This window comes from Cordyceps fumosorosea, assembly GCF_001636725.1.
Source record: "Cordyceps fumosorosea ARSEF 2679 chromosome Unknown scaffold_1, whole genome shotgun sequence".
Taxonomy (NCBI): Eukaryota; Fungi; Ascomycota; class Sordariomycetes; order Hypocreales; family Cordycipitaceae; genus Cordyceps; species Cordyceps fumosorosea.
In genome coordinates, this window is record NW_017387301.1 from 2,624,174 (window position 1) to 2,647,042 (window position 22,869).

At 54.0% G+C, this 22,869-nt stretch overlaps 7 protein-coding genes across 7 annotated transcripts; 4 read left to right on the top strand and 3 right to left on the bottom strand.

Annotated features, from left to right (window-relative positions):
* Positions 1-661: 661 nt before the first annotated feature.
* ISF_00847 (lathosterol oxidase) lies at positions 662-1,666 on the bottom strand (the record flags this gene model as incomplete). Its single annotated transcript, XM_018844454.1, has 1 exon — positions 662-1,666. One exon carries the CDS (start codon positions 1,664-1,666, stop codon positions 662-664), a length of 1,005 nt encoding a protein of 334 aa, XP_018708904.1.
* Positions 1,667-5,266: 3,600 nt separating this feature from the next.
* Positions 5,267-5,942, top strand: ISF_00848 (hypothetical protein; the record flags this gene model as incomplete). Its single annotated transcript, XM_018844455.1, has 2 exons — positions 5,267-5,619; positions 5,828-5,942. The coding sequence occupies 2 exons, from the start codon at positions 5,267-5,269 to the stop codon at positions 5,940-5,942; spliced, it is 468 nt and encodes a 155-aa protein (XP_018708905.1).
* Positions 5,943-6,262: 320 nt separating this feature from the next.
* ISF_00849 (Ankyrin repeat-containing domain protein) lies at positions 6,263-7,654 on the top strand (the record flags this gene model as incomplete). The annotated part of the gene is made up of 1 exon (XM_018844456.1): positions 6,263-7,654. One exon carries the CDS (start codon positions 6,263-6,265, stop codon positions 7,652-7,654), a length of 1,392 nt encoding a protein of 463 aa, XP_018708906.1.
* Positions 7,655-8,196: 542 nt separating this feature from the next.
* On the top strand, positions 8,197-8,709 carry ISF_00850 (hypothetical protein; the record flags this gene model as incomplete). The annotated part of the gene is made up of 1 exon (XM_018844457.1): positions 8,197-8,709. The coding sequence occupies one exon, from the start codon at positions 8,197-8,199 to the stop codon at positions 8,707-8,709; it is 513 nt and encodes a 170-aa protein (XP_018708907.1).
* A 199-nt stretch (positions 8,710-8,908) lies between these two features.
* Positions 8,909-9,647, bottom strand: ISF_00851 (hypothetical protein; the record flags this gene model as incomplete). The annotated part of the gene is made up of 4 exons (XM_018844458.1): positions 8,909-9,072; positions 9,145-9,442; positions 9,507-9,540; positions 9,601-9,647. 4 exons carry the CDS (start codon positions 9,645-9,647, stop codon positions 8,909-8,911), a joined length of 543 nt encoding a protein of 180 aa, XP_018708908.1.
* Positions 9,648-9,974: 327 nt separating this feature from the next.
* Positions 9,975-12,457, top strand: ISF_00852 (Spen like and like SPOC, protein; the record flags this gene model as incomplete). Its single annotated transcript, XM_018844459.1, has 6 exons — positions 9,975-10,468; positions 10,514-10,574; positions 10,627-11,534; positions 11,591-11,802; positions 11,863-12,347; positions 12,440-12,457. 6 exons carry the CDS (start codon positions 9,975-9,977, stop codon positions 12,455-12,457), a joined length of 2,178 nt encoding a protein of 725 aa, XP_018708909.1.
* Positions 12,458-13,204: 747 nt separating this feature from the next.
* On the bottom strand, positions 13,205-13,870 carry ISF_00853 (hypothetical protein; the record flags this gene model as incomplete). The annotated part of the gene is made up of 1 exon (XM_018844460.1): positions 13,205-13,870. One exon carries the CDS (start codon positions 13,868-13,870, stop codon positions 13,205-13,207), a length of 666 nt encoding a protein of 221 aa, XP_018708910.1.
* Between the last annotated feature and the right edge of the window lie 8,999 nt (positions 13,871-22,869).

Here is a 22,869-nt window from a genome sequence, read left to right on the forward strand (position 1 = left end):
GCTAAAAAGAGAAAGAGCACCGTAAACCCGGTGTCGACTGAGAAGAAGAAAATCCTACGGCTATGGATATAAAGGATCAAAACTCATACGATATGGATATAGACGGCGTCAACCAACCTACAGTAGTAGGTCCTCATTACTTCCGCGAATAAGACGGAGCGGCCCCTGGTCCCTTGCTAAGTTGACAAGCTACGGCGGGGTTCCGGCCGAAACCAGTGTCCGCACTCGTATTCGGGGAGGGCACCCCGTACTCGGACCCGGACCCGGATTCGATTCGATTTCATTCAAGTTTTGAATTGCTATGTACGCATGTCTGTAGGTTTAATTCAGCATTAATGAATGCCCACTATATTTGACTTTTGAAACAGAGCCATTCTATCCATATCCTTTTTGTAAGGCGGGAAAAAAAAAAGCCAAAAAAAATACAAGAGCTCGCCCAATTGCTCGGATTTCGTCGGTCGACAGTCTAGGGGGGGTCCTGAAATAGGGGTGCAAGCCCGCCGTATCCCCCCCAAAGAATAACAATGAAAGCGTTGCCCCTCGGCGTCGTCGTCTATTACATTAAAAGTATGACTCCCATCAATATCAATATTAAAATAAAAACCGCAGTGCTCGTAAATCAAGGGGGAAATCTCCCTTGCAGTATGTGTTTGTCCGAAACTTAGTCGCTCTTCTTCTTCTGAGGAATGTTGTTGCCCTTTTCGTCAATGAGGCCTTTCTCGCGCATGACGCGGAGAGCATCGTGGATGGGGTCGAGGTCAGGGCGCGGCTCGCGATGCGAGTCAAAGTAGTTGTCGGCCCAGGTAAAGTACTGGCCGTAGTTGCACGTAAAGTACATGTGGTGAAGGGTGTGGTGAGCCGGGCTGTTGATGAACTTTTCCGTCCAGGTGCCGGTGATCATGTCGCCGTCGTGGATGAAGACGGTCCAGAGCTGGACAAGGATGAAGAGCACGGCGTAGAGGTATTTGTGCATCGGGCAGATGAAGACGAAAATGTGGTAAGGGGTCGACTGAAGGAAGCCGTCGACGGGGTGGAAGGCGATGGCAGCCCAGGGCGTGGGAACGATCCACTTGTGGTGAGGCTTGTGGACGTACTTGTAGATGCTGGGGTGGTGCTCGAGGCGGTGAATCCAATAGATGAAGAAGTCGTTGAAGACCATGTAGATGAGGGTCGAGACGAAGAGCCAGGTCCAGCCGTACTCGTCGATGCGGGAGTAGAGCAGACTGTGGCCGCGGACCTCGGCGAGGAAGAAGGGCAGACTCAACAGGTCGATGACGGGAATGGCCCAGAGCGAGGACAGGATCTCCTGGCGGACTTGGTTCTTGAGGAATCTCGGGTGGTACTCGAGACGGCGGTCGAAGATGAGGTAGTAGGAAAAGGCGGCGAAGATAAAGTACATGGCGGCGGCACCTACGCCAGCGACGAAGAGGATGGAGGCGCATTGTCGGCGGATGTCGTCGCGGGGTAGAAAGGAGACGACGCACGAGTCGACGGCCGAGGTGGCAATTTTGACGGTGGCATTGTGGGCGGCGACGGCGTCGAGTAGCGACGAGGTAGACCAGGAGGCAGCGCGGACAGCGTCACAGGCTACTGACGGGCCAGGGAAGAGGTAGGCGTAGGCCTTGTCGAAGACGAGGGGGTCGAGGATTTCGAGAGCGGTATCCATGTTGTACGACTGGATTGGTGTGCCTTGAGCACGGCAAGGGACAGACGGAACCAGAAAAAGAAGTTGGTGTTGGTGTGGTGGTTGTGAAGGAGGGCAAGCGAGGAGTGCAAGTTAGATAAGATCAACTTATTTGAATTTTTGACTAAGCTAATAAGCCGTCCTTTCATTGCTCTCGCTCCACCTACTGGTACCCTCGCGCCCACTTTTCCACTTCGCCTCTTCCCTTCATCGTCACTCTCAGTCTACGGAGTAACTACGTATGTTTGTAACCAGCTCATTTGCCCAGCCCAGCCCTGCCCAGGACCCGGCTTGAGCGGAAGCCGACTCGAAGCCGCTCATACCACTTTTCGAGCGCGTATTCCGTCTCCCGAAATCACAGTGCGATTTCGAAAGCAGACACCGTTCCGTTGGGGCTGCCTCTGATTTGATTGACACAGACACAAGATGGCGCCAGAAATCCCCCTACGCAGCTCACTGTGTCGCCCCTGTGTCCTGTATCCCCTGTGCACCTGCGGATCATCTCGGTCGCCGCAGCACGCATGCGCCCAGCCTGCGCGCGTTGCATCCACGCTTGACCAATGTAACAAAAAAAAGTGAGGCCAGTCGCGACGGGAATGTCGTGTAATTCCTGGTCCGGGTCATTGGCGGAAATGGAGAGCACCCGATTTTATTGTTATTAACCCTGTCGCGGCCCGTTAGATCGCCATCCATCCATCCATCCATCCAGCCAGCCAATCCGCCTGCCTGCGTTTTCGTTATTTTGGTGTAATCGTTCGATGCAGTTGGCCGAGATGAAACGAGTGCATCCGTCATCACCGCATCCATCCGTTCGCTTCACAAGACAAAAGATTCACCCCTCTGCACAGAGGCAGACACACAAAAAAGATGCACCGCCGCGAAGGAAAGAAAAGGCAAAAAGAAAAGGCAAAAAACAGAATGTGCAGCACCTGGTGTTTGCTGGTCGTCACCGACCCAACCACTTAGTGATCTGGCGCTCAAGTGGTTGTCGCTCGGAGATTAAACGGGATCCCGTGTTCTCTGCTATGTAGGTAGGTATGGTCGTATGTATTTGTAGTATTCTGCGAGAATGCATCAACTTATAAATTTAATAATGCCGCAATAACTTGTCGTTCATTACGGAGACGGTCAGCGGTTTGGCGCGGGACAACGATAAAGAATATCAGACCCCATGACCACTATACTACAGACATGTCAAGTTGCAAGCCGTTAAAGGTCGCTTTAGTAGGCCTTGGAAAAGGTCTGCAAAAACGATCCTGTATTCTCTTCTTCACGCTCTCGGCTCCCACCCCCCCAACCATCGCCAGGTACCTTCAGCATAGCCGCCACGAGAAGTACACAAAACTACCTGCTCAAGACCCAACTGGCAGGTAGATTCTCTATTAGTTTCTCACGCCTTGAATATCTGAGAGCGCTTGCCGACCAAGTGCTGTCGCTAGGAAATGAGAGCCTGGATGGACTCAATTTGTGCCACACTACGCTTTGGCTAGTTTCACCTATGGCGGATCTCCTCTCGACAGACTTTTCAAAGCCAAACACTTGAGATATGTCTTTGTCGAACAATGGCGAGATTTCTTGGAGATCCTCGAGTGACGGTTCCGCAATCGAAATCTTCCGATCCTCAGCTGCGCGTACAACAGCTCCAGCAGTATGATGTGTCTGCCGAAACGGGACCCCTTCTCGAACAAGGTATTCTACAACGTCGGCGGCAAGCATATCTGCTGTCAAGGTAGCATACATCTTATCCCCATCTATTTCCATCGACCCGATAACGCCTTGCATGATTGCTAAGCAATAGTTGACTGTCTTCACACAATATAAAAGGGGCTCGACTGTGTCCTGCAGATCCTTGTTATATGACGTGGGAAGTCCTTTGACAGTGGTCAAGACACCGAAAGCCTGTGATGTGTTAGTGTCAAGTCTAGAAGCTGGAGCTGTGCGAGCCAAACCTGTCCTTGAACACGACCAGCTTTACCCCGGATGAGCTCTAAGCTATCTGGGTTTTTCTCCTGGGGCATGAGGCTGCTACCCGAGCTGTAAGCATCGGCAACCTGGATAAACCCGAATTCGACTGAGGAATACAGCCAGGAACTCGCGGTCAATATTGAACGGATTGCCAGCCAGGGCGCGAGAGCCAAGAGGGCACGAGTTTAGCCTTTGCTGAACGCCCTGCAGCCCTTCCAAGTCCCCGACAAAGAACGTTGCATGTGAAAGAAGCCAGTGCGAGAACCTGACTACCTGTGCACGCTGGAGGTGTGGATATCCAGGCATCAAGAGAGGGAGGGAAGATTGCGCGACGTCTGCACAAACTCCCAGCAAGGTCTTCATCGACGCTGTGATATCCGACAGTTGATCTCGAGCCCATAGTCGCAGGTCTGTGGCGATTTGATCATTACGGGAGCGTCCAGTGTGGAGTTTGCCAACGACAGGGCCGATGATCTCGGAGAGTCGTCGTTCGTTCGCAGTATGTATATCCTCGTCGGACTTTGGATTAATGACGAAAGTCCCCTCCTCCCACTCCCTTTCGACCTGCGCCAGGCCATCCAATACTTGGAATAACTCCTCTGGAGAGAAGATATTCAACTGCTGAAGCGCCTTTGCGTACGTTGCAGAAAGAGAGGAAAAAGTCCCCTGTTCGCGTGTAGGGCTTCAGGGGAGGGTAATTAGTAAATCCCCAGCCTCGACTAGACCTTGGCTCGTCCCGCTTCCAGAGGTCAGTGTGGGCGAGAATCGGAAGAACGGGGCTCCAAAATTGGCAGCGGTTGAGCCATGTACAAGAACTTGAGGGGATCCAGGCTCTTCACTCGGCTATGGCCGTACATGCTGAATCCATGAGCATATTTTACTTCAGTAGGGAGTAGGTGAGCACCTACTTATTCACCTCACAAAAGTGTTTGCTATCCTGAGACCAGCCATGCATGCATCCTGCCTCACCCCCTCGTGACCCCGTCGATATCAACCACAACCCAATACCGGGACGGCACCGGCCATCTTGTACGACAGGAATTGATTCATCTTGCAACACCAACCCGATCAGTGGCATGCAGCCTCATGCAAATTTGCCCCGGGTTACGCAGAAAATGACGGAATACGCTGAGCCACGCGCCGCATCCACAGCGGCTACTCAGACGGACCTTGTGCTCATCTGAAAGGTCGCTCAACCTTAGCTCACCCACCGCTCACTTGATTCCGTCGCACAGGCTACCTGTCACTGCTAGACCGGTGGTCTAGCTCCCGGTAGATGCCCGTTGGTCCTCGTTGACGCCCTGCGCCGTCCGCTGTACGCCAAGGGAGGGCCGAGTCATGAGGACGCTGACGACAGGCCGATTCGAGGCTGCAGCACAAGCTCTGTGGTGAAACTTTTGCGAGTCCTAGGGAAATAAATCCTAGGGAACAGAATTTAATGCCCGGATACCGAAGAGGCGAATCCAAAGCATATAAGCGCAACAGTCCTATGGCAAGCCACTAACCAATGTAACCATCACATATGCATGTACATCGACACTACATCCCCTCCCTTTACAGGTCGTCGGCCATAATCTCCCTTCATATTTCCAAATCTACCTACCCGGCAGAATCCCCATGTGCGTTTTGCACCTCATCTCCTACGGCTGTGGCTGCAAAGTCACAGGCACCTGCTTTTGCGAGTCGGCGTTGGCCGCTGCCAGCCACAACCCTTCGTACGCCGTCGCGTGCGTCGACATCTCCCTGCCTTCTGCCGAGATCGAGAGAGCCCACGCCTGCTTCCGACCCCAGTGTCCCAAAAAGTCCAGATTCGAGCCCTGGCGGTGCTGCGAGTGCGGCGGGGGGCCCAACGAGGACACGATTTGCAAGTACAAGTTGGCCCAAGTACCCGACTATCTGAAGAAGTGTAACGAGTTTGACGGCGACGGCTTTTGTAATCACAACCTTTGCATGAACTGTCCCAGATTTCGGTATGTATTGGAAGATAGAAAGCTAGGCTTGGAGAGTTGCCGTTGGCTAATGTTTGATTTTCATCTAGGGAACGCCGTTCATGTGTCGAAGAGAAGCGAAAGCGACGAAGCTCGGGAGTGAGTTGATCTCACTACACCACGCCGATACACGGTGCGCTCGAACGATCACAAATGCATTCAACTTCTCTGTTCACCTTTTAACATGCAGGTCGTTTGCGTATGATGGAACATTTCGAAACTTCCTGGCAAGCCAGCCTGTCGTGAATGTAAGGCGGTCTGTTACGGCTGTAGCTGGCGACAACGAAAATCAGCTGGCAGATTAATGACGATCTACCATTAGAACCACCCATCCTTTTTGCTGATAGAATTTTCTCTCTTTTTTCCTCACCTGTTCCTTCTTGCTCGCATAATCAGCGTCTATCAACTGTGGCTTGGGTGGATATCTCAGGAACAGGCCGACTCAGCTCAGCCACCCATCATGAGGCTGACAGGGAGATGCCATCTCGCCATCCCCCCGCCTCAAACGCCTTGCCCTTTCAACTCCTCTATCGTGCAAGTCACACACATAAAAACACGGCTCAATTCAAGCCCAAATCAAAGCCTTACGCATGCCCGCCTCGTCCCCCGGCGGCCTCGTTCCCTCATGGCGTCGCCGTTGCGCTTCACCGACCTCATCGACGACGTCTTCTACCTGATCCTCGACGACCTGGACACGGCCGACATCCTCTCGCTGTCGCGCTGCTGCCGGCCGCTGCACCTGCGGCTCGAGCCGCGCCTGTTCCGCGACGAGCTCGCCCGCGACCGGGCTCTTCGCTGGGCCTGCCGCAAGGACCTGCCCAGCCTGGTGCGCCGCGCCGTCGCCAACGGCGCGCACGCCTCGGCGCCCATCCGCAAGATCAACCGGCACGCCTGGGACTCCATGGTATACAGGACGCTGTCGCTGCGCATCGCGGCCAAGTTTGGCAGCCTGGGCGCCTTCGCGGCGCTGCTCGACCTCGGCGCCACCACCGATGTGCGGCTGCCGAGGGAGGTGACGGACAACAACCGCTACGAGTACCTGCACGCGGACGACGAGATCGCCTCCCTCGCCAAGTCCCTGTCCCTGAAGAAGCATGCGGCCCTTCTGCGGGTGTTTGTCCGGTCGGGGGCGGCCAGGACCATGCCGCCCATCGACGGGACGTCCTTCCTGGACCAGTGCCTGCTGAACGCGCTGCGATCCGGCGCCTCGGTCGAGTCGGTCGAGTGTCTGCTCAAGAGCGGCGCCAGCCCGAGCAGGCTGCAGGGCGAGCGCGGCAACAACCCGTGCCCGCTCGCCCTGGCCGTCATCTGGAACCGCCCGGTCGTGGACCTGCTGCGCGAGCACGGTGCGAGCATGGAAGGCAAGGCGATTCCCAGGAACCTGGGCCTCAAGTGGTTCCACATCCCCATCTTCGCCGCGGCGCGCCAGATGCACGAGCACGGCACCGAGGTGGTGCAGCGCCTCCTCGACGCCGGCATCAAGGCCAACCACTGCGCCGACGTCTCCGTGCGCGGCGGCCGGCGCAAACCCCTCGCGCTGGACAGCGAGCTCCGCGCGCACGAGTCGGACAAGCAGACCAACATGTACAGCAGCGGCGCCCCGATGCCGGTCTACATCTACCTGGACTCGATCACGTCCTGGGAGGCGGACCAGCGGCTGCCGCCGACGGAAGGGCTGAAGTTTTGGCTGAGGAACGGGCTGGACGTCGATTCGGGGCTGCCGGTGCACCAGGAGCCTCCCAGGTGCGGCTGCGCGAAACAGCAAAAGCTGACGGCGCTGTCTGCGTTCGTCACGGCGAAATGGACCTGGCAGACGCACCAGCATGATGAGTACTTTCACGTCCTGGACATGCTCACGGAGCCGCGGCTGGGTCGCGACGCTGTCCCGGCGTTGGAACCGCAGCGGTGCATCAGTGGAAAGGCTCTCCCGGCCTCGGCCGCGGCTCGCCATGCCATCATCTGCAACAAGCAAATGCTACTGCGCGATACGGTAGCCATGGTCGAGCAAGGCAGCTAGTTCAAGCACGGGATCTGGAAATCAAGCGCAGCCACATGCCTTGCCTATATCTAGGCTTATTAGCGACCACTACCAACCACCACGATCATGACTGTCATGACTGCCAACGCAATTATCGCCAGCATTACTCTTTTCTTTAAATTTGGAAAGAATCAGAAAGACACCCCGACGTCTAGTCTACTAAATTACATTTTCTCCATACTTCTCATAGTTTTACGCACAAAAACTTTGCAAGCCACTTTTGAAGTCGCACGCGACTCGCCGCCGGCCACCTTAGCAGATAACTGGAGAAAACTCTTTTCTCGACCGACCGACAGACGGACTGTGGCAACAACGCGTGATCAAGAATCAAGCACGTAGTCATCTTTTAAATCCAAAGTATGACGTCCTTTTCCAAAGTTACTTCCTCCTGTCATTTTATAAAACAAGGCCTCGCTGGTCTGCCCTCTTCCACCAAACCCCGAAGAAAACAGCAAACACATCCGCTCACGAGCATCCAACCTACCACACGGACAGTCACACTCGCACAAGAGAGAAGCAACATGGCAATCATTCCAATTACCACTTCAGAGCTGGCTATAACAACGCCTGTGCCGCCCACTCCGCCGGCGTCGACCTTTGAACCTCTCCACATCCACATCCCCATCTCGTCGATCTCGCCTGCAGCTTCCCAGCCCTCGCCGCCCCAGATCATCCAGCCACCCAGCACCCCCACGATGGCTTCTTCCGGCGCCCCCTTCGTCTCCCAGAGCCCGCAGCACCCTCTGCCGGCCTGGGCCCGAAACTTCCCGGAGCCTACCTCCCCAGTCGACATCGAGAAGGCCCTCAACAGCAAGCCGCCCCGGTGGACCTTCCAGGTCGCCTTGAAGGCGAACTTGAAGAGGGAAGCAATCGCGGAGAAGGAGGCTCGCCCTCGTATCCTCACCGAGGCCCAGGTCAAGGCGGAATTGGCCATGGCCAAGGAGTTGCTCCGCGATATCGCAAAGAGGATGAACGCGAAGCGGACGAACGCGAAGCGGATGAACGTGAAGAAACTTGACAGACGGTGCACATAGCGGCAAGAAACGCCCCCGGGCAATCTACTTCCAATCATTTTTTTTTCTCCATTCGATGCGCGAATGATACCCCCGCTGAGGCGGTGACGAACGAGGACTAGGCAGGAGTTGGGAACAGTTGTCATATTAGATAGCACTAGCCACCAAGACGAGCCCTGGCACGCTACATCGAATGCAACTTAATTCAAAACCCATACCCTCACAAGCGTGCCCCGAGCGTGAAACTATATGTGACGGCGCCGATGAAGGTTGCCAGGTTAAGCAGGGACGAGATGCCGTGGAGCATGCCGAAACGCTTGCTCAGAGCCTTCATCTCCTCCGAGTGAGGACCCTCCTCGTGCCACTGCTTGCCGTCGCGCTTGGCTATACAGCATAATTAGCAATCTTTTTGCTTTTCTCTTCTTCTTCCGCTTTAAAAGGGTTCGAAACACAAACCTTGACCTTGACGCTGCTTCATGACCTCCCTGGACGCCGGCAACAGCACGAACAGGTTGAGCGCGCCCGAGACGAACATGGCGACGATGGGCACCAGCGAGCCCCAGCGGTTGGACTCGGCGAGGAGCGCGGAGACGCCGCCGGGCGTGGCGAGCAGGGCGTTCCCGGGGAAGGTGAGCGCGAGGATGGCGGGCAGCGCGGTCTGCAGGCCAAAGTAGACGGGGAACGCCTTGGCCTGGATGGCGGAGAAGACGGGCCGCTCGGTGTTTTTGAACAGGATCGGGCTGTTCACAAAGGTCTATAGAAGGCGGCCATGTAAGCTCCAATTCGTGAGTTTCTCGGGGCTACGTATGATGACATACGTGGAAAAATGATGTGCCAACAAGAGTGCCGTAGCTGTAGTAGAACCATTAATAACGGAGCGGTCGTCGGAACCGGCGGCGGCGGCGGGCTTACGCAAGGATGTGATAGGGCGCGGGAGACGCAATGATTGAGCCGGCCATGATGAACAAATTGGTTGCAAAGACAGACTTTGATGGAAATATGGCAAGAACGGGCAACTTTGATGCTCAGGGCAGGTTTCAAAAGATGAGGTGACGATGATACCGAGGAGTGCATCACGTGCAGTCGCGACGCCTGCGCGTTTGGAGTGCAGCAGAGGCACCAATGGCAGTGCCTGCGCGCACCCTGTTGCCCCCCCACGTCTGCCTAATACAGGCCCTCCATAACCTTGCTCACATTCCGCCTTTATAAAAGAGCCAAACGTCCTTTAGATTCTTGGCTACCGGTCTGGTCATTTGCTTCATCTAGTCGCCTTGTCTTCTTTCATCATGGCGGAGAAGGAGGCCACCGTCTTCATCCTAGACCTTGGCGCGTCCATGGGCGAGACCAAGGCCGAGTGCGGCCGCAGCGAGTCTGATATGGACTGGAGCATGCGCTACGTCTGGGACAAGGTCACCGACATTGTGTCCGCGAATCGCAAGACGCTCTGCGTCGGCGTCGTCGGCCTGCGGACCGACGAGACCGCGAACAGGCTGTCGGAGGAGGACGGCTACGAGAACATCTCGGTCCTGCAGGAGCTGGGCCCGATGACCATGTCGTCGCTCAAGGCCCTGCGGACGAACATCAAGCCGAGCAAGACGTTTTCGGGCGATGCGATATCCGCCATCGTCGTCGCCGTTGACATGATTGACATCTTCACCAAGAAGCTCAAGTGGAACCGCAAGATTGTCATGATCACGGACGCGCAAAGCGCTACTGACCCCGATGACATTACAGATATCGCTCACAAGATCAACGACGCCAATATTAATCTGACTGTTCTGTAAGTGTTCCATCAACATGGTAGCGACGGAATCTAATTGGCTAGTGGCGTTGATTTTGATGATCCCGAATATGGCTTCAAGGAGGAAAACAAGTCTCCAACCAAGGTAGGAAGCAAGCCACAATTTGTCAAAATTCGCACTCACTTACCGTCTCTAGGCCGAAAATGAAAAGACCCTCAAGGCGTTGACGGATCAATGCACCGACGGCGTCTTCGCATCCATTGTAGAGGCCATTGACGAGATTGACACCCCGCGTGTGAAGCAAGTCAAGCCGTATAAAAGCTACGAGGGCACCCTGACGCTAGGCGACCCAGAAAAGTTCCCGCACGCCCTGAATATCAACGTCGAGCGCTACTTCAAGACGCATACCGCCCGGCAACTCGCCGCCAGCACCGTGGTGCTCAAATCCGAGCAAGGGGGCACGCAGTCGACGCAGACGCTGGACGACGAGGCCGCGGACGGCGTCGAGTTCTCGGCCGTCAAGCAGGCGAGAACGTACAAGGTCAACGCGCCCGACGCCCCGGGCGGCAAGAAGGACGTCGAGTTCGAAGCCCTGGCCAAGGGCTTCGAGTACGGCCGCACCGCCGTCCACATCAGCGAGTCGGAGCACAACATCACGAAGCTGGAGACGACCAAGAGCTTCTCCATAGTCGGCTTCATCCCGTGGACCCGATACGAGCCCTTCCTCGGCATGGGCGAGGTCTGCATCACCACCGCCCGCAAGTTTGACGAGAAGTCGGAGCTGGCCATGTCGTCGCTGGTCTGGGGCCTGTACGAGCTCGAGTCGTACGCGGTCGCCCGGCTGGTCGCCAAGGACGGAAAGGACCCGGCCCTGGTGCTCCTCGCCCCGGGCCTCGAACCCGAGCTCGAGTGCCTCTACGACATTCCGCTTCCCTTTGCCGAGGACGTCAGGGCGTACAAGTTTCCGCCGCTCGACAAGGTCGTCACCGTGACGGGCCAGACCTTGACCTCCCACCGTCTGCTGCCGACGGAAGAGCTGACCGAGGCGATGGGTGAATACGTTGATGCCATGGACCTCGACTCGTATGGCATGGATGATGAAGGGTAAGTCGCAAACTCATGCGGTAACCCCGCAGCAGCACCATGCTAAAAGACGGTAGGAAACACACAGAATTCGCCCCTGTAGACGAAACATACAACCCAACCATCCATCGCATAAACAACGCCGTCAAGCAGCGGGCCGTCCATTCGGACCAGCCGGTTCAAGACATTCCTGCAGTACTACTACGATATGCTAAACCGCCGCAAGAATTGATTGGCCGAGTACAAGATCGCATAGAAGATCTCATCAAGGAAGCGGATGTCAAGAAAGGTATGCTTTTGACTTTTTTTCTCACTCGCAAACTGGCCCACGCTAATAATGAAAATTCAGTACCTCCAAAAGCCAAAGGAAGACGCAGGGAAGCCGTCAAGCCCATGTCCGGCCTCGACGTCGACGCCCTCCTCCTCAGCCAGGACGCTGGCAGCAACACCGCGGACCAGCCCCGGCCCATCACACTCGAGAACGCCGTGCCCGAGTTCAAGCGCGCCATGGCCACGTCGCGCGAAATGTCGGACATCCAGGCCGCCGCGCGGCAGATGGGCGACATCGTCGAGTCGCTCGTCGCTGACAGCTTCGCCGACAGCCGGTACGCGCGCGCGATCGAGTGCCTCGGGGTGCTGCGCGAGGAGCTCGTCGCCATGGAGGAGCCGGGCCTGTACGACGCGTTCGTGCGCGGCTTCAAGGGCCGGCTGCTGTCCGGGGCGCTCGGCGGCGACCGCCGCGACTTTTGGCTCAAGGTCCGCTGGGCGCGCCTCGGCCTGGTCGAGGCCGGTCAGTCGGAGGTGTCCACGGTCACGGCCGAAGAGGCCGAAGAGGTAAGAGCCCATCCAATCTCATCCGATCCCATCCAATTCTCCCCTTGCAAGGCCGAGAAGAGTGCTAACCTGGGCCGTCTGTTTCTCTCTAGTTCTACAAGTCTAGATAGGCTGTTGTCAATGAAAACATGTACCAACAAGCAGTGTCTCGATCCAGGAATTCCTTCGCTAGTGCTGTGAATGTGACCGCGTTTTTTCCTTCCATACCTACCTACTATTGAAGCCGAGCCGTGGGAGTTGCACAACGCGTGTTGCATCCGCGCGTCGTGTCTGAGCGCGCTAATGGCGACTGGAATGCTATCCAGCAACCCCGACCTGTCATCGGCACCAATAAATTGAGGGGAAAGAGAGTGCTTGTGACTAAAACAGGGAATAACTGGGTTCCTGCACACTTTGCTAAAACACAATAGTGGAGTTTGCCGATTTAAACAGCCAAAGTGGCATAGTGGTGATGTAAGTCACGCAACCGAAGGCAATCAAACATGCATCAACGTACTTGTACTATGTATTATACACTATGCCAAATATACAGCTCTGATCACGGATTTGCCACAGCCAGAGCCCAAGTCTCGCAGGAAAAACAAAAAATAAAAACGCAGGCTGTAAATCGAGGGCCAGGCTCATGGGCTGCCCTCCCGCTCCGTCGGGCTAGTGGAAAAAGTAACCCTGCTGTTTGTTGGTTAAGAAGAAAAAGAGGCATTTCAAAGGGGGAAAGAATGATGAGGATAGTATGTGCTGCCGCCCATGTGGCTGTTGTATCCTAAAAAAGAAAAAGGTCGTCAAAAAGGTCGTGGTGTTGAAAGTAACTGGGACAGGATGGTTGTTTGTTGGCTGATCAAGCGATGATTTGTCGTCATCTATTGAAACATGTTGCGATCCTTCTCCTTGAGTCCACCAATCTTGTCCATGTCAATGGACTGGAACTGGCCCTTGGCTTCCTTCTCATACGCAGGGAGCTGCTCTTCCCGTACCGGCTCGAGACCAACAGCGGCATTGTCGCCCACCCTAACAATGAGGACGCGGCCGCTCTTGCGACGGCCATCGTCGCCCTGTTCGTCGGGGAAGGTGATGTGAATCTCTGGGACATTGTCGGGGGAGTCGGGAGGCGAATTGGGGTTCTGCAGCATGGGCTGGCCATCACGACCAATGACGACGACGCTGGAGCGACCGTTGTGCTTGGTCTCAATGGTAAGGCTGTGCTGAAGCATGGGCTCTTTGCTGGCGTCGTTGTAGGTAGGCAGGGACTGGTCGCGAAGCTTTTGCATGCGACGGGAGCGGCGGAAGAAGTAGAGGGTAGAAGTGAGGATCATGGAGACGAAGACGAGGACGAGGATGGCGATGAGAGCATTGATCATGTTATCGGAGCCATCTTCGGAGCCAGAGGCGCGGGAGACGAGGCGACGGAGGGGCCCCGGGCCAGACGTCTCATCGCGATCAAGGATAATGGGGCGAAGAGCCAGAGCAGCCTCAGCTCTGGTGGTGACACGCGTGGCCAAGTCGTTGAGGCGGACAGTAGGTGCCATGATTTTGGCGTCGATATTATCGAGACGAGATGTGCTCAATGTTATAAATGAGAGACAGATAGTTTCAAGAGGCTATTGAGTAAAAGCGCGGGGTTAGTTGAAGGAACAAGAATCGTAGATAGGCGAACAGCGAGTGTGGTGGCGAAACGCGGGAGAATCGAGAGACATTCACGAATATATTGGAAGCTGCATTCTTGAGGCATTCCTGCCCACGCGCGAGGCGGAGGGAGTCGGTGGTTAGGCGGGACGAGCGACAGCAGAACAAGGACCCGCGGGCTAAAACGAAGAAGAAAAAAAAAAGGGACGTGCGATGGATTGGAAGACGTACGTCAAGTATTCGGAGCGGGATAGATTTTTTCGGTCTTTTCGGATTGAATGAGCGTCGTGGTTAGTTCAGAAAGCCAGCGGGTGGCAGGAAGGATAGGACGGGCGCCAGCTGAAGGAATGAAGCTGAGCAGCACCAAAGGAGTGGTTGGAGTTCAGATCAACGAACGTCCAGTTTGAAGGAGGGAGTGAGTGAATATGGAGTTAGAAAAGCATAGCAGAAAAGAAGAAAGGCGCAAAAATGAGTGATGGCCTTTTTTGGGTGCGAAAAAGAACGAGGGTTATTTGTCTGGTCGAGATTGCCCGTTGAGGAGGCGTGAGGAGGAGGGAGGAGGGAAGGGAAGAGGGAATGAGAATGAGAATGAGTGGATGGAAGGGAACGGTGAAGGGAAACGGGGCAGGCTTGGGTGAGGCAGGGCAAGTGAACTGCAACAGCGAATTATTACTGGTAGTTTGCCGTGCAGACTAACTGTTCCAGGTAGTAGAGCGATTTGGTGTGAGTGGTGCCTCTTTCCTTGCAGGCGGCTTCGTGCTTTTCCTTGCTGTCTGTCTGGCTCCTGTTGGGCGCTTGTTTACTGCCAAGCTCCCAACTTGCAGCCACCTGACGGCCACCGTTTGACAGGAACAGGCTTAGCGTAGGAACCCGCCGCGGCTCGATTGGCTGATCCCCCTGGTCATCGATGGGGCCCGGCCGTCCGTTCCCCTGGTCTTAGCAGAAAGAGTGAACAAGGGGGCCGAAAACTTGGCTCGACTTTGCATGTTGCTTGTGTGCTTGTGTGCTTGTGTGCTTGCCTAGAATCCTTCCGCCATCGATTACGGATAGGCTGGTATGGAACGGATGGTTCTTTGTCCTCCTACCCTAGCATACCCAGAAAATAAACGAAAACTGATCACACAACGCTCCCGACGCACCGGGCCGCGTATGTATAACAAAAGCTGCCCTCTCCACAACCCAATTTATTTTTGTGCATGACCTGGGCAGATCCTTGAACGGCAGCATTGGTGGATTGAAGAGAAACGCAGGAAAAAAGAACAATGAAAAACAATACAAGGCCCCGGATTGTTCTGGCGCCGGTCCATGGGAAATGAGCATGGTCGTTGGAAAACTGGGCGCAACCGTTCATCATTGGCTACACTACTGGAGCTGAGGGGCGATGCAGGGGCTTGAGCGATGTTGGCCCCTTTTGTTTCGCCAACCTAATCTGCAGTAGGTACATAACATGAGCTATTGACTATCAAGAATCAAAGACAAACTATTATTACTTCCTAGTAGAGCGAGCCTCTTGATGTTCAAGGGCCAACCACCATTCAACAGAGGATGCTTCACATTTTACACGCTGACACTTCACCAGCGTCAGCCATCGACCAAGCTCTGGAAGCAGCACACAGACACTTGACGCATATCATGAGCCCCTCACTTTACCGCCGCATCCCACCCAAAATCACCAAATTTATCCAACTCACACCTGATTTCATTATCCCAGCCGAGGCTTTCAATCCACTCGCCCACCTCTTTCCCCATCCCACCAGCATGACGTGCATCCATCCATACCAGCATACGAAGCACCAACCAATCGAACCATTAACCATGCAGCTCATACACCGCACCGCCACGCGCTTGTCCCTTGCAATTGTCCCTTGCAATTGTCCCTTGCTTTTTTCTTTCGCTTCTTCCTGCCAGTTGCCTGCTTTCCCCAGATTTCTCCCCATTCTATTTTGCCCAAAGTAGCATAGAGCCTCGTTACAGACTCAGGGCGCTTATTGTGTACATGCAGGCATGCGGCACCTAACCGCTCTGTCGACACCACCTTGTCGCCAGTGGCTTCTGTCAGATGATGCTGCGTCTTGAGTCTCGAGTCTCCAGCTGCGCCGCAAATCTGTCGTGGACGTGAGCCACACCCTGAGTAACCACTTGGCAACGGTTGCGTGGCGGCCAAGCCAACCTGGCCCAGAGACAAAGTGCGACCCCTGTGTAGAATCTCGTGTAACTAGGGGGATGGGGGAACGGGATGTCATTGCATTTATTCTTCTCTCCATGATCCTGCATCGGCTGGCTGTTGACTGCATCCCAACTGCGACTCAAGCTTCTCGGCCCTTCTTTCATCAATGCGTCCCTACATAGCCGGGCCATGGAATTTCATGCTACCGAAACACACGACGCACTGCCTGGCATTCCATCTCTCGATATCGAACTGTGATGCATTGTTATTGCCCTTCCCTTAGTCTAAGCGGCTGTCGTCAGCGCATGAGTTGCGGACGACCAGGTCTTCGAGCCCGCTTGCCAGTTTGATAGCAGCAACTCCGTAGAAGAGATCGAGAAGCCATGCTCGTCTGCGGTGGCCATTTGATACACTTTTGCGGCCCATCCAACGAGTCCGCTGCGAGTTCCGGAACGGATAACTCCCCATCAAAACTCGTGTTTACATCACAGCCACGACGCCGGAACCACACAGACGCGACGACCAAGGCCAAAGTCTCCACGGTAGGAGTCGAAAGCGCAAAAAATACGACGGCAACAAAGAACAAGAAACCGTTCACGTACAAGATTCAAAGCATGATATCAGACTACTAAGCTGCCCCATCAGCCACGTTCGTCCCATAAAGCGTTTCACCTCCGTCCCGTTTGACAATGCACCGACCCCCTCCCCATCTTCGGCGTGCGTGTCAGGGACGAGCCGGATCGGCCGAGCCCCGTGCTCCGAGAAAATGACAATCACATAAAAAGTACACGTATGCCACCCGTTTCAAGTGGTTTGTTCGGGGCTCGACTTGACTTTCGGGGTCGCATGGATGTTCACTGAACGGCCAATCTGGCTCATCGAAATCGCCGTCGCCGTCGCCATCGTTATTGACTAGCTGTAAATAAAGCCCAAAACAGGGGTTCTCCGCAAAGAAAAAAAGAACATACACGAATGTGTAATACAATCTGAATAAATTACATATCACAGTAGACAACAGGTGGCATTTACCATGGCGTACGGCTATTCTGTCCCTGCATATTGGTGGCTCTTGGCTTGGCTGTTGCTGCAACAGCGACGATCAAGCTGGATGCTGATTCCTACCCTGGAGCTTGTGCTGTCTGGACGACCAACACCACTTTGTGAGCCTGTGCTTTGTCTTTTTTCTTGGTGAGCCATTTTTAGATTTATTCCGTCTTTTCCCTTTTCTCTGAAAGTGCGTTTGTGCGTGTGCGCGCGCTACGTTGCCGAATATCGCTTATCATTTACATACATACCTCTTGGCCCCTACGTAGCGACTGACCTATGTACTGTACTTGTCCACGGTGTTTGGGCCTGACGACTAGCGGAAGCTTTTGCAGAAGCATGGTTTGTGTGAGTTGAGGCAACAATCGAGTGATTTAAGCATCAACCTTATCCGAAGGAAAACACACACAGCCAGGTTCAGTGAGTCACATCGAGGCACGCGACCAAATTGAACAAGGCCTAGGCTGAGCACCAACAGCCACGCACACATCATATCGCAGAACATGACAACTCAAGCCCGCGCCGCGCAGCTCTCTAGCCTGTGTAGCAGCGGCTTCACGAGTGATTTTTTTTCCTTTTCACTTTGGCACATGCCATTTCGCAAGCCACGATTCGGCAAGGCGACGGGATAGGTGCCGATTGGAGTTCAGACGGGCGACTGCAAGGGGGGAGGCGATGAAGAAAAGATGACGATCGGCAGTCAAATAGCGAGAGTAAAAAGCGACGACACGTCTTCTGAAGAGGTGCAAGTGGTATTTGGGCAATGAGGGTGGCGTCCAGGGTCGCATTCCAAGCCGTGACAGGCAGGACTTGTTGCATCACGCCAAGCAATGCATTCCAGGCGACGTTATGCGGGACAGTGAGAGCTTATTAGCAGCCCGCCAAAACAGTTGAAAACACGAAACAAGGTAATGCAAAGGGGAGAAACAAAGGAGAGACAAGGGCCGCGGGCACGAAATGGGGCCGGTCGAGTTCCCCGGGAAGGGTTGACGATTCAGTTGCAGATTAGATGGGTGGATGGATGGCCGCGCAACTCTCAAGGTACGGGACGTCGCTTTGAACTATGCAGTAAGAAATGCATAGACGGGAGATGTAGCATGAGGGGAAATGGCACGGCGAGTAAAGCTTGCATATTGTAAGACGTGGACAATTGGCGTCGAGGATGGGCGCGTTGGGGTGTTTGTTGTTATGTAGTCACTTTCGTTAGTTGTCGCTGGATCTGGTAGTCGGTTCCTTTGACAGCCATTGTGGGTGAGATGAACGGCGGGATGGGTGAGACAAGGGTTTAATTGAATAGGCGGGACGGTATACCGACGGCAGAGAGGGAGGCCGGAAGGGGTCGTCGATGAGAAGCCTTTGTCACTATGCCAAGGTGGCAAGGACTAACATGCAGAGCCGTCAGAGCATAACCTCCATACTGACCAGAAGAGAAGGGGAAGGGGTGAAGCTTGAGCTGATAGTCCTGGCGCGTGATGCCATTTGAGCACCAGTCATACGTACGAGAAAGTCAATGTGCTATGTAGGAAGACGCGGGATCCGGGGTCGGGAGAGCTAGGCGGCACGGGGACAAGACTGTCTGGTCTCACCTGGAGGATGTGACGGGTGGAGAGGGAGAAGGAGGTGACGATGGATCGTGAAGAGGAGGATGATGGAAAAGAAAAATGTAAACGAGGTGCGAGAGTATGTGACGACCTCCCGAGTAAGCCTCCTGCTGGAAGAAAGCAAGAAAGGGCGAGCATGACCGACCTCGTATTTGGTCTGAGGGAATGATGGGAGACGGTAGCTAGTGATGCAGGTAAGCAGGCCCTTTTTCTATCGAGAGGGCGATTAATTAAGCATTAGCGTCTGGAGGATAGCAAGGGATGTGTCGCATTCGGCGGCCGGATGACGGGAGAGGCGGTGATGGAGGAGGGAGGGCTACTTCCAGGTAGGTATAGAGCGCCGGATGATGCTATTAATTAGTATTAAATTAGATTGGGTTGGCAGGGAGCCAAGGGCTTGTCAGGCACATTGTCTCGTGGGGTGTGGTCACAAGGGCGATTTGCAATGCGCCTAGGCACGAACTGATTGATGCTGTTATTTATAGGGACCAAAGAGTTGCATCGGACATTCTATCGCGGGGAGAGGTATATACAGGTGATTATAATGAAGCGTGTGGGAAAAGAGAAAGATTTAATCAAAGCATCTCCTGCAAATGGCATGTGGAAAGTTTTGCAAATCCAGAGAATACTATATCTTGATGTTTATGTTTATTCACTAGTCCTTGCCTACTAATATTAACAGGTTCGCTATATGTCGATTGAATAGTGGCCGAGCCTGGGTTACGCATAGCGGGCCTGCTCGGTTATTCTGATTCTTCTTTATTATTTTCCATGTAATTACTGCCTTTTATCCAGGCAAGTTGCCAATTTCGATTTGTATTTATTTAGTCAATTTACCTGGTTATTTCTTTTCCCTCTTGTTTGCTTGTCGGCCCTTTTGGTCGGTCCTGCCTCAGTGAACCAGCCAAGCTGCCCTGTCTACTGGTTACATGGAGGCAAACAACCCTCCCCTCTGCGCGGCAAGTCCGAATATGCTGCCATACCCTTGGTAGAGTATCCCCCAATTCTCGTTTCCTGTCAAAGTCGCTCGCGGTTCGGCTGGAGTAAGAGAAATGATTTATCGAAATGCAGTAATCCCTCCCCGCCTCCCCGCCTCCTCGCCTCGGATGACCGAACCGCTCGCTCCCCTCCCCCTGAGCTCTCCCTTGGACTTTGCAGCTGCATTACTTACACCCTACAACCGTCGGCCCCCAGATGGGAGAGAGGGAGAGACATTTGTTGATCGAGCACATGTGTGGTTGCACTATGCTGCTGCTGCAACCCTGCTCACTCTCGCCTCCGCCCCCCCCCCCCCCCCCCCAAACTGCCGGGCGAAGAACTCTTGAACTGATCCAAGTCACAAGCCCATTTGATACAACCCCTCTCTCCCCTGTCCTGGTTGTGCAGTGGCCTCCCGTCCCTCCCCTCGGGCCGTGGTGACGTCTTTACCACAATCCGAGATTTCGGTCACATCCATCATCGTCTTGGGGGATAACAATGCGAATACTTTTTTTTTTTTTTTTTTACCTCTTCCAAGTCTTGGCTGTAGATTGGATGGTTTCTCATCCTTGTGGCTTGTGAATCTGTAACCATCTGTACTGGTGTCAGACATTCTAACACTCCCACCCTTGTACTCCCCCCTTCTGTGTCCCTCGAACCTGTCGTGCAGCAGCTCTGTATGGAGAAGCCAGAGTTTGCCCTTTGCTTCATCTCCAAGCAAGCAAGCAAGAGCAAAAGCCCGGTTAGTATTATATTGCTGTCCAACCCCCGACACCCGTCTAGTTCCCACGACTGGCCCCCCGGGTCCCGGGCTTCCCTTGTGTATTTTCTGATTTTCTGCAGCGAGGGCTTTTTTTTTTGTTTCTGGCTCCCCCACCTCCCTGGCGTCTTGTTAATCTTGTCTCGCCCGTCTCCCATCTCATTCCTATGTGATATTATCCCTCGCCTCAAGTCGCCTGCGCCAACATTCCGCAATCCCTCGCCAGGCGAAATATTTTATTGGCTCCATAGGCCGGCTCGTCGCTGCTGCACTTTGCCATTTGCTTCAGGAAGACAGAGGGCAGAAAAAAAAGGATCAAGGCAACACAGGCCAACGTCGCATCCCCCTTGTGGGAACCTTGCCTTGTCTTGCGCGAGTTCCTGTTATAATACCCTCCCGCCGCAACTCTTCATTCTTGGATCGATTCCTTCTCTTCTCTATCCTTTGTTGCCTTTTGCACCGAATCGGAACCGAGTGCGACGACATCGGACGGCAAGATACACGGCATCGACAACCGCAAGACCGACTGACTGATTCACTCACTGCCCACCACCTCCCGATCCAACACCACCTGTGCTTCACCACCATCTGGTATATATTGTCATCGAATTTATCATTATAATTTTTCCCTTGCAAATTACGGTTTTTATTATTTATCATCTACCTACTCGACCCGGCTTTTTTTTAGTACATGCCGTTATAGCTTGTACTTATTCTACCACCATCCAAGCATACACAACAACGCATCACAAGGTACATTCTGCCCAGTCACTTTCCTTAGCTAAGGAAAGTTTATATCGTCGCCATCGGCCAAAGACGAAAGGAGACAAATACATACATACATACATTCAACCCATCTTCTGCAACCGCACAACAAAATTCCAAAAACTTCCTCCTTCAACACACTCTCGACGAAACACTTGAACTGTTTCCAGGTACGTGTTATATCTTGATCTTCATTCTCTTGGCTGTCACCAATCGGAAGCAGCTGCTTCTTGTTCCCTGCGGCCCCCCTTCTCTCCCCTGCCCTGCCCGTCTCCTTGTTTCCTTGCCGTCCATCCATCTACTGCAGCCATCCATCTCCTTCCCTGGTCCCCCCAAGCCTCCACCAGCAAAACAAGCGTCGCCGCCTCATCGGTACCTTATCCACTGAAGGTGTTGGCGTCGAAGTCGCGTCGAAGCTCGAAGCCGCCACCAAGAAAAAAAAAAGTAACTTTTGGTTGCCTCGGTGGCGTTTATTCAGTGGGAAAACTCGAAAAAAAAAAATAAAAAGAATCCCAGAGTCGGCGTCGACTGCACGAGAAAGCGCTGTGACGATTACAATGAGAATACAGCCCCCAGATCCTTGCCAGCGTGCTGCAGTCAGGGCGATCAGCCTTACTGCTTTCACTCTTTCACTGCATACGGCCCCTCTTTTATTTTTATCTCTGCCCACTGAAGGAAGTCCTCCAAAAAGTCTTGGAATCCCAAGTTCTCGGGGATCAAGAGAAGTCGAGTCGATTGCAAGAGTCAATTTGCAGACAGACTCGGTTCAAAGAGAATCTCCCTCTAGAAGAATCGTGTCCTCTGTACTCGACTCATTTTCCTGGCTCTGCCTATTCCTCATCACCTACGCCATCTCGCACCCCTACTTCCCCTTCCACTTGGCGCGCGCCACCGCCATATCTGAGTAGAGTTATCCTTCTCCCGCGCCACCCTGCATCGCAGCAGCATCGCGTCTCCGTTTACGACATCCCATCACCCCCTCCTCCTCTTCCCTCCCCCCTTCCCCCGGCCTGGCTGTCAATTCGATGTCCCCTCGTGGCTTCGGTAGTTTCCTTGCCTTTCTATGACTCTTTTTTTTTTTTTTTTTTTTTTTTTTTTTCCCCCTCCGCCACGCATCGATTGCCGCACGCACCTCCCCTGTCCTGCTCCGCCCGCTTCATGCTCGTCTTCATCTTGTTTCACACTGGCCTCTGCTTCTCCCCGTCCCCCGTCACAACCTCGAAACTGCTCTGCCGATGCAACTTGCTGCGTATCCAAAACCCATCGTCTGACAGATCGTCACTAGTTCGGCTCTCTTCCCTCCCCAATCCACTGTTCTAGGGCGCCAACTTAGGCCAGGCCACTTTGAGGGCGCAAATCCGCTTAGCGCATACCTACCAGCGGCCCTGCTTATTACGAGCCAGCTCTCTTTTCTTTCAATTATTGACATCACTCTCACCCTTGTCAGGCTGTCGTGTGTCTATCGCTTCCACTGATCAACATTGTGCTTGCTGTTTGTTGAAGTGTTCACTTCGACTCTCCGAGCAACATCATGACAAAGGTAAGTTTTGATTTTTATATATTTTCTTTCTCCTCGCTTCATTTACC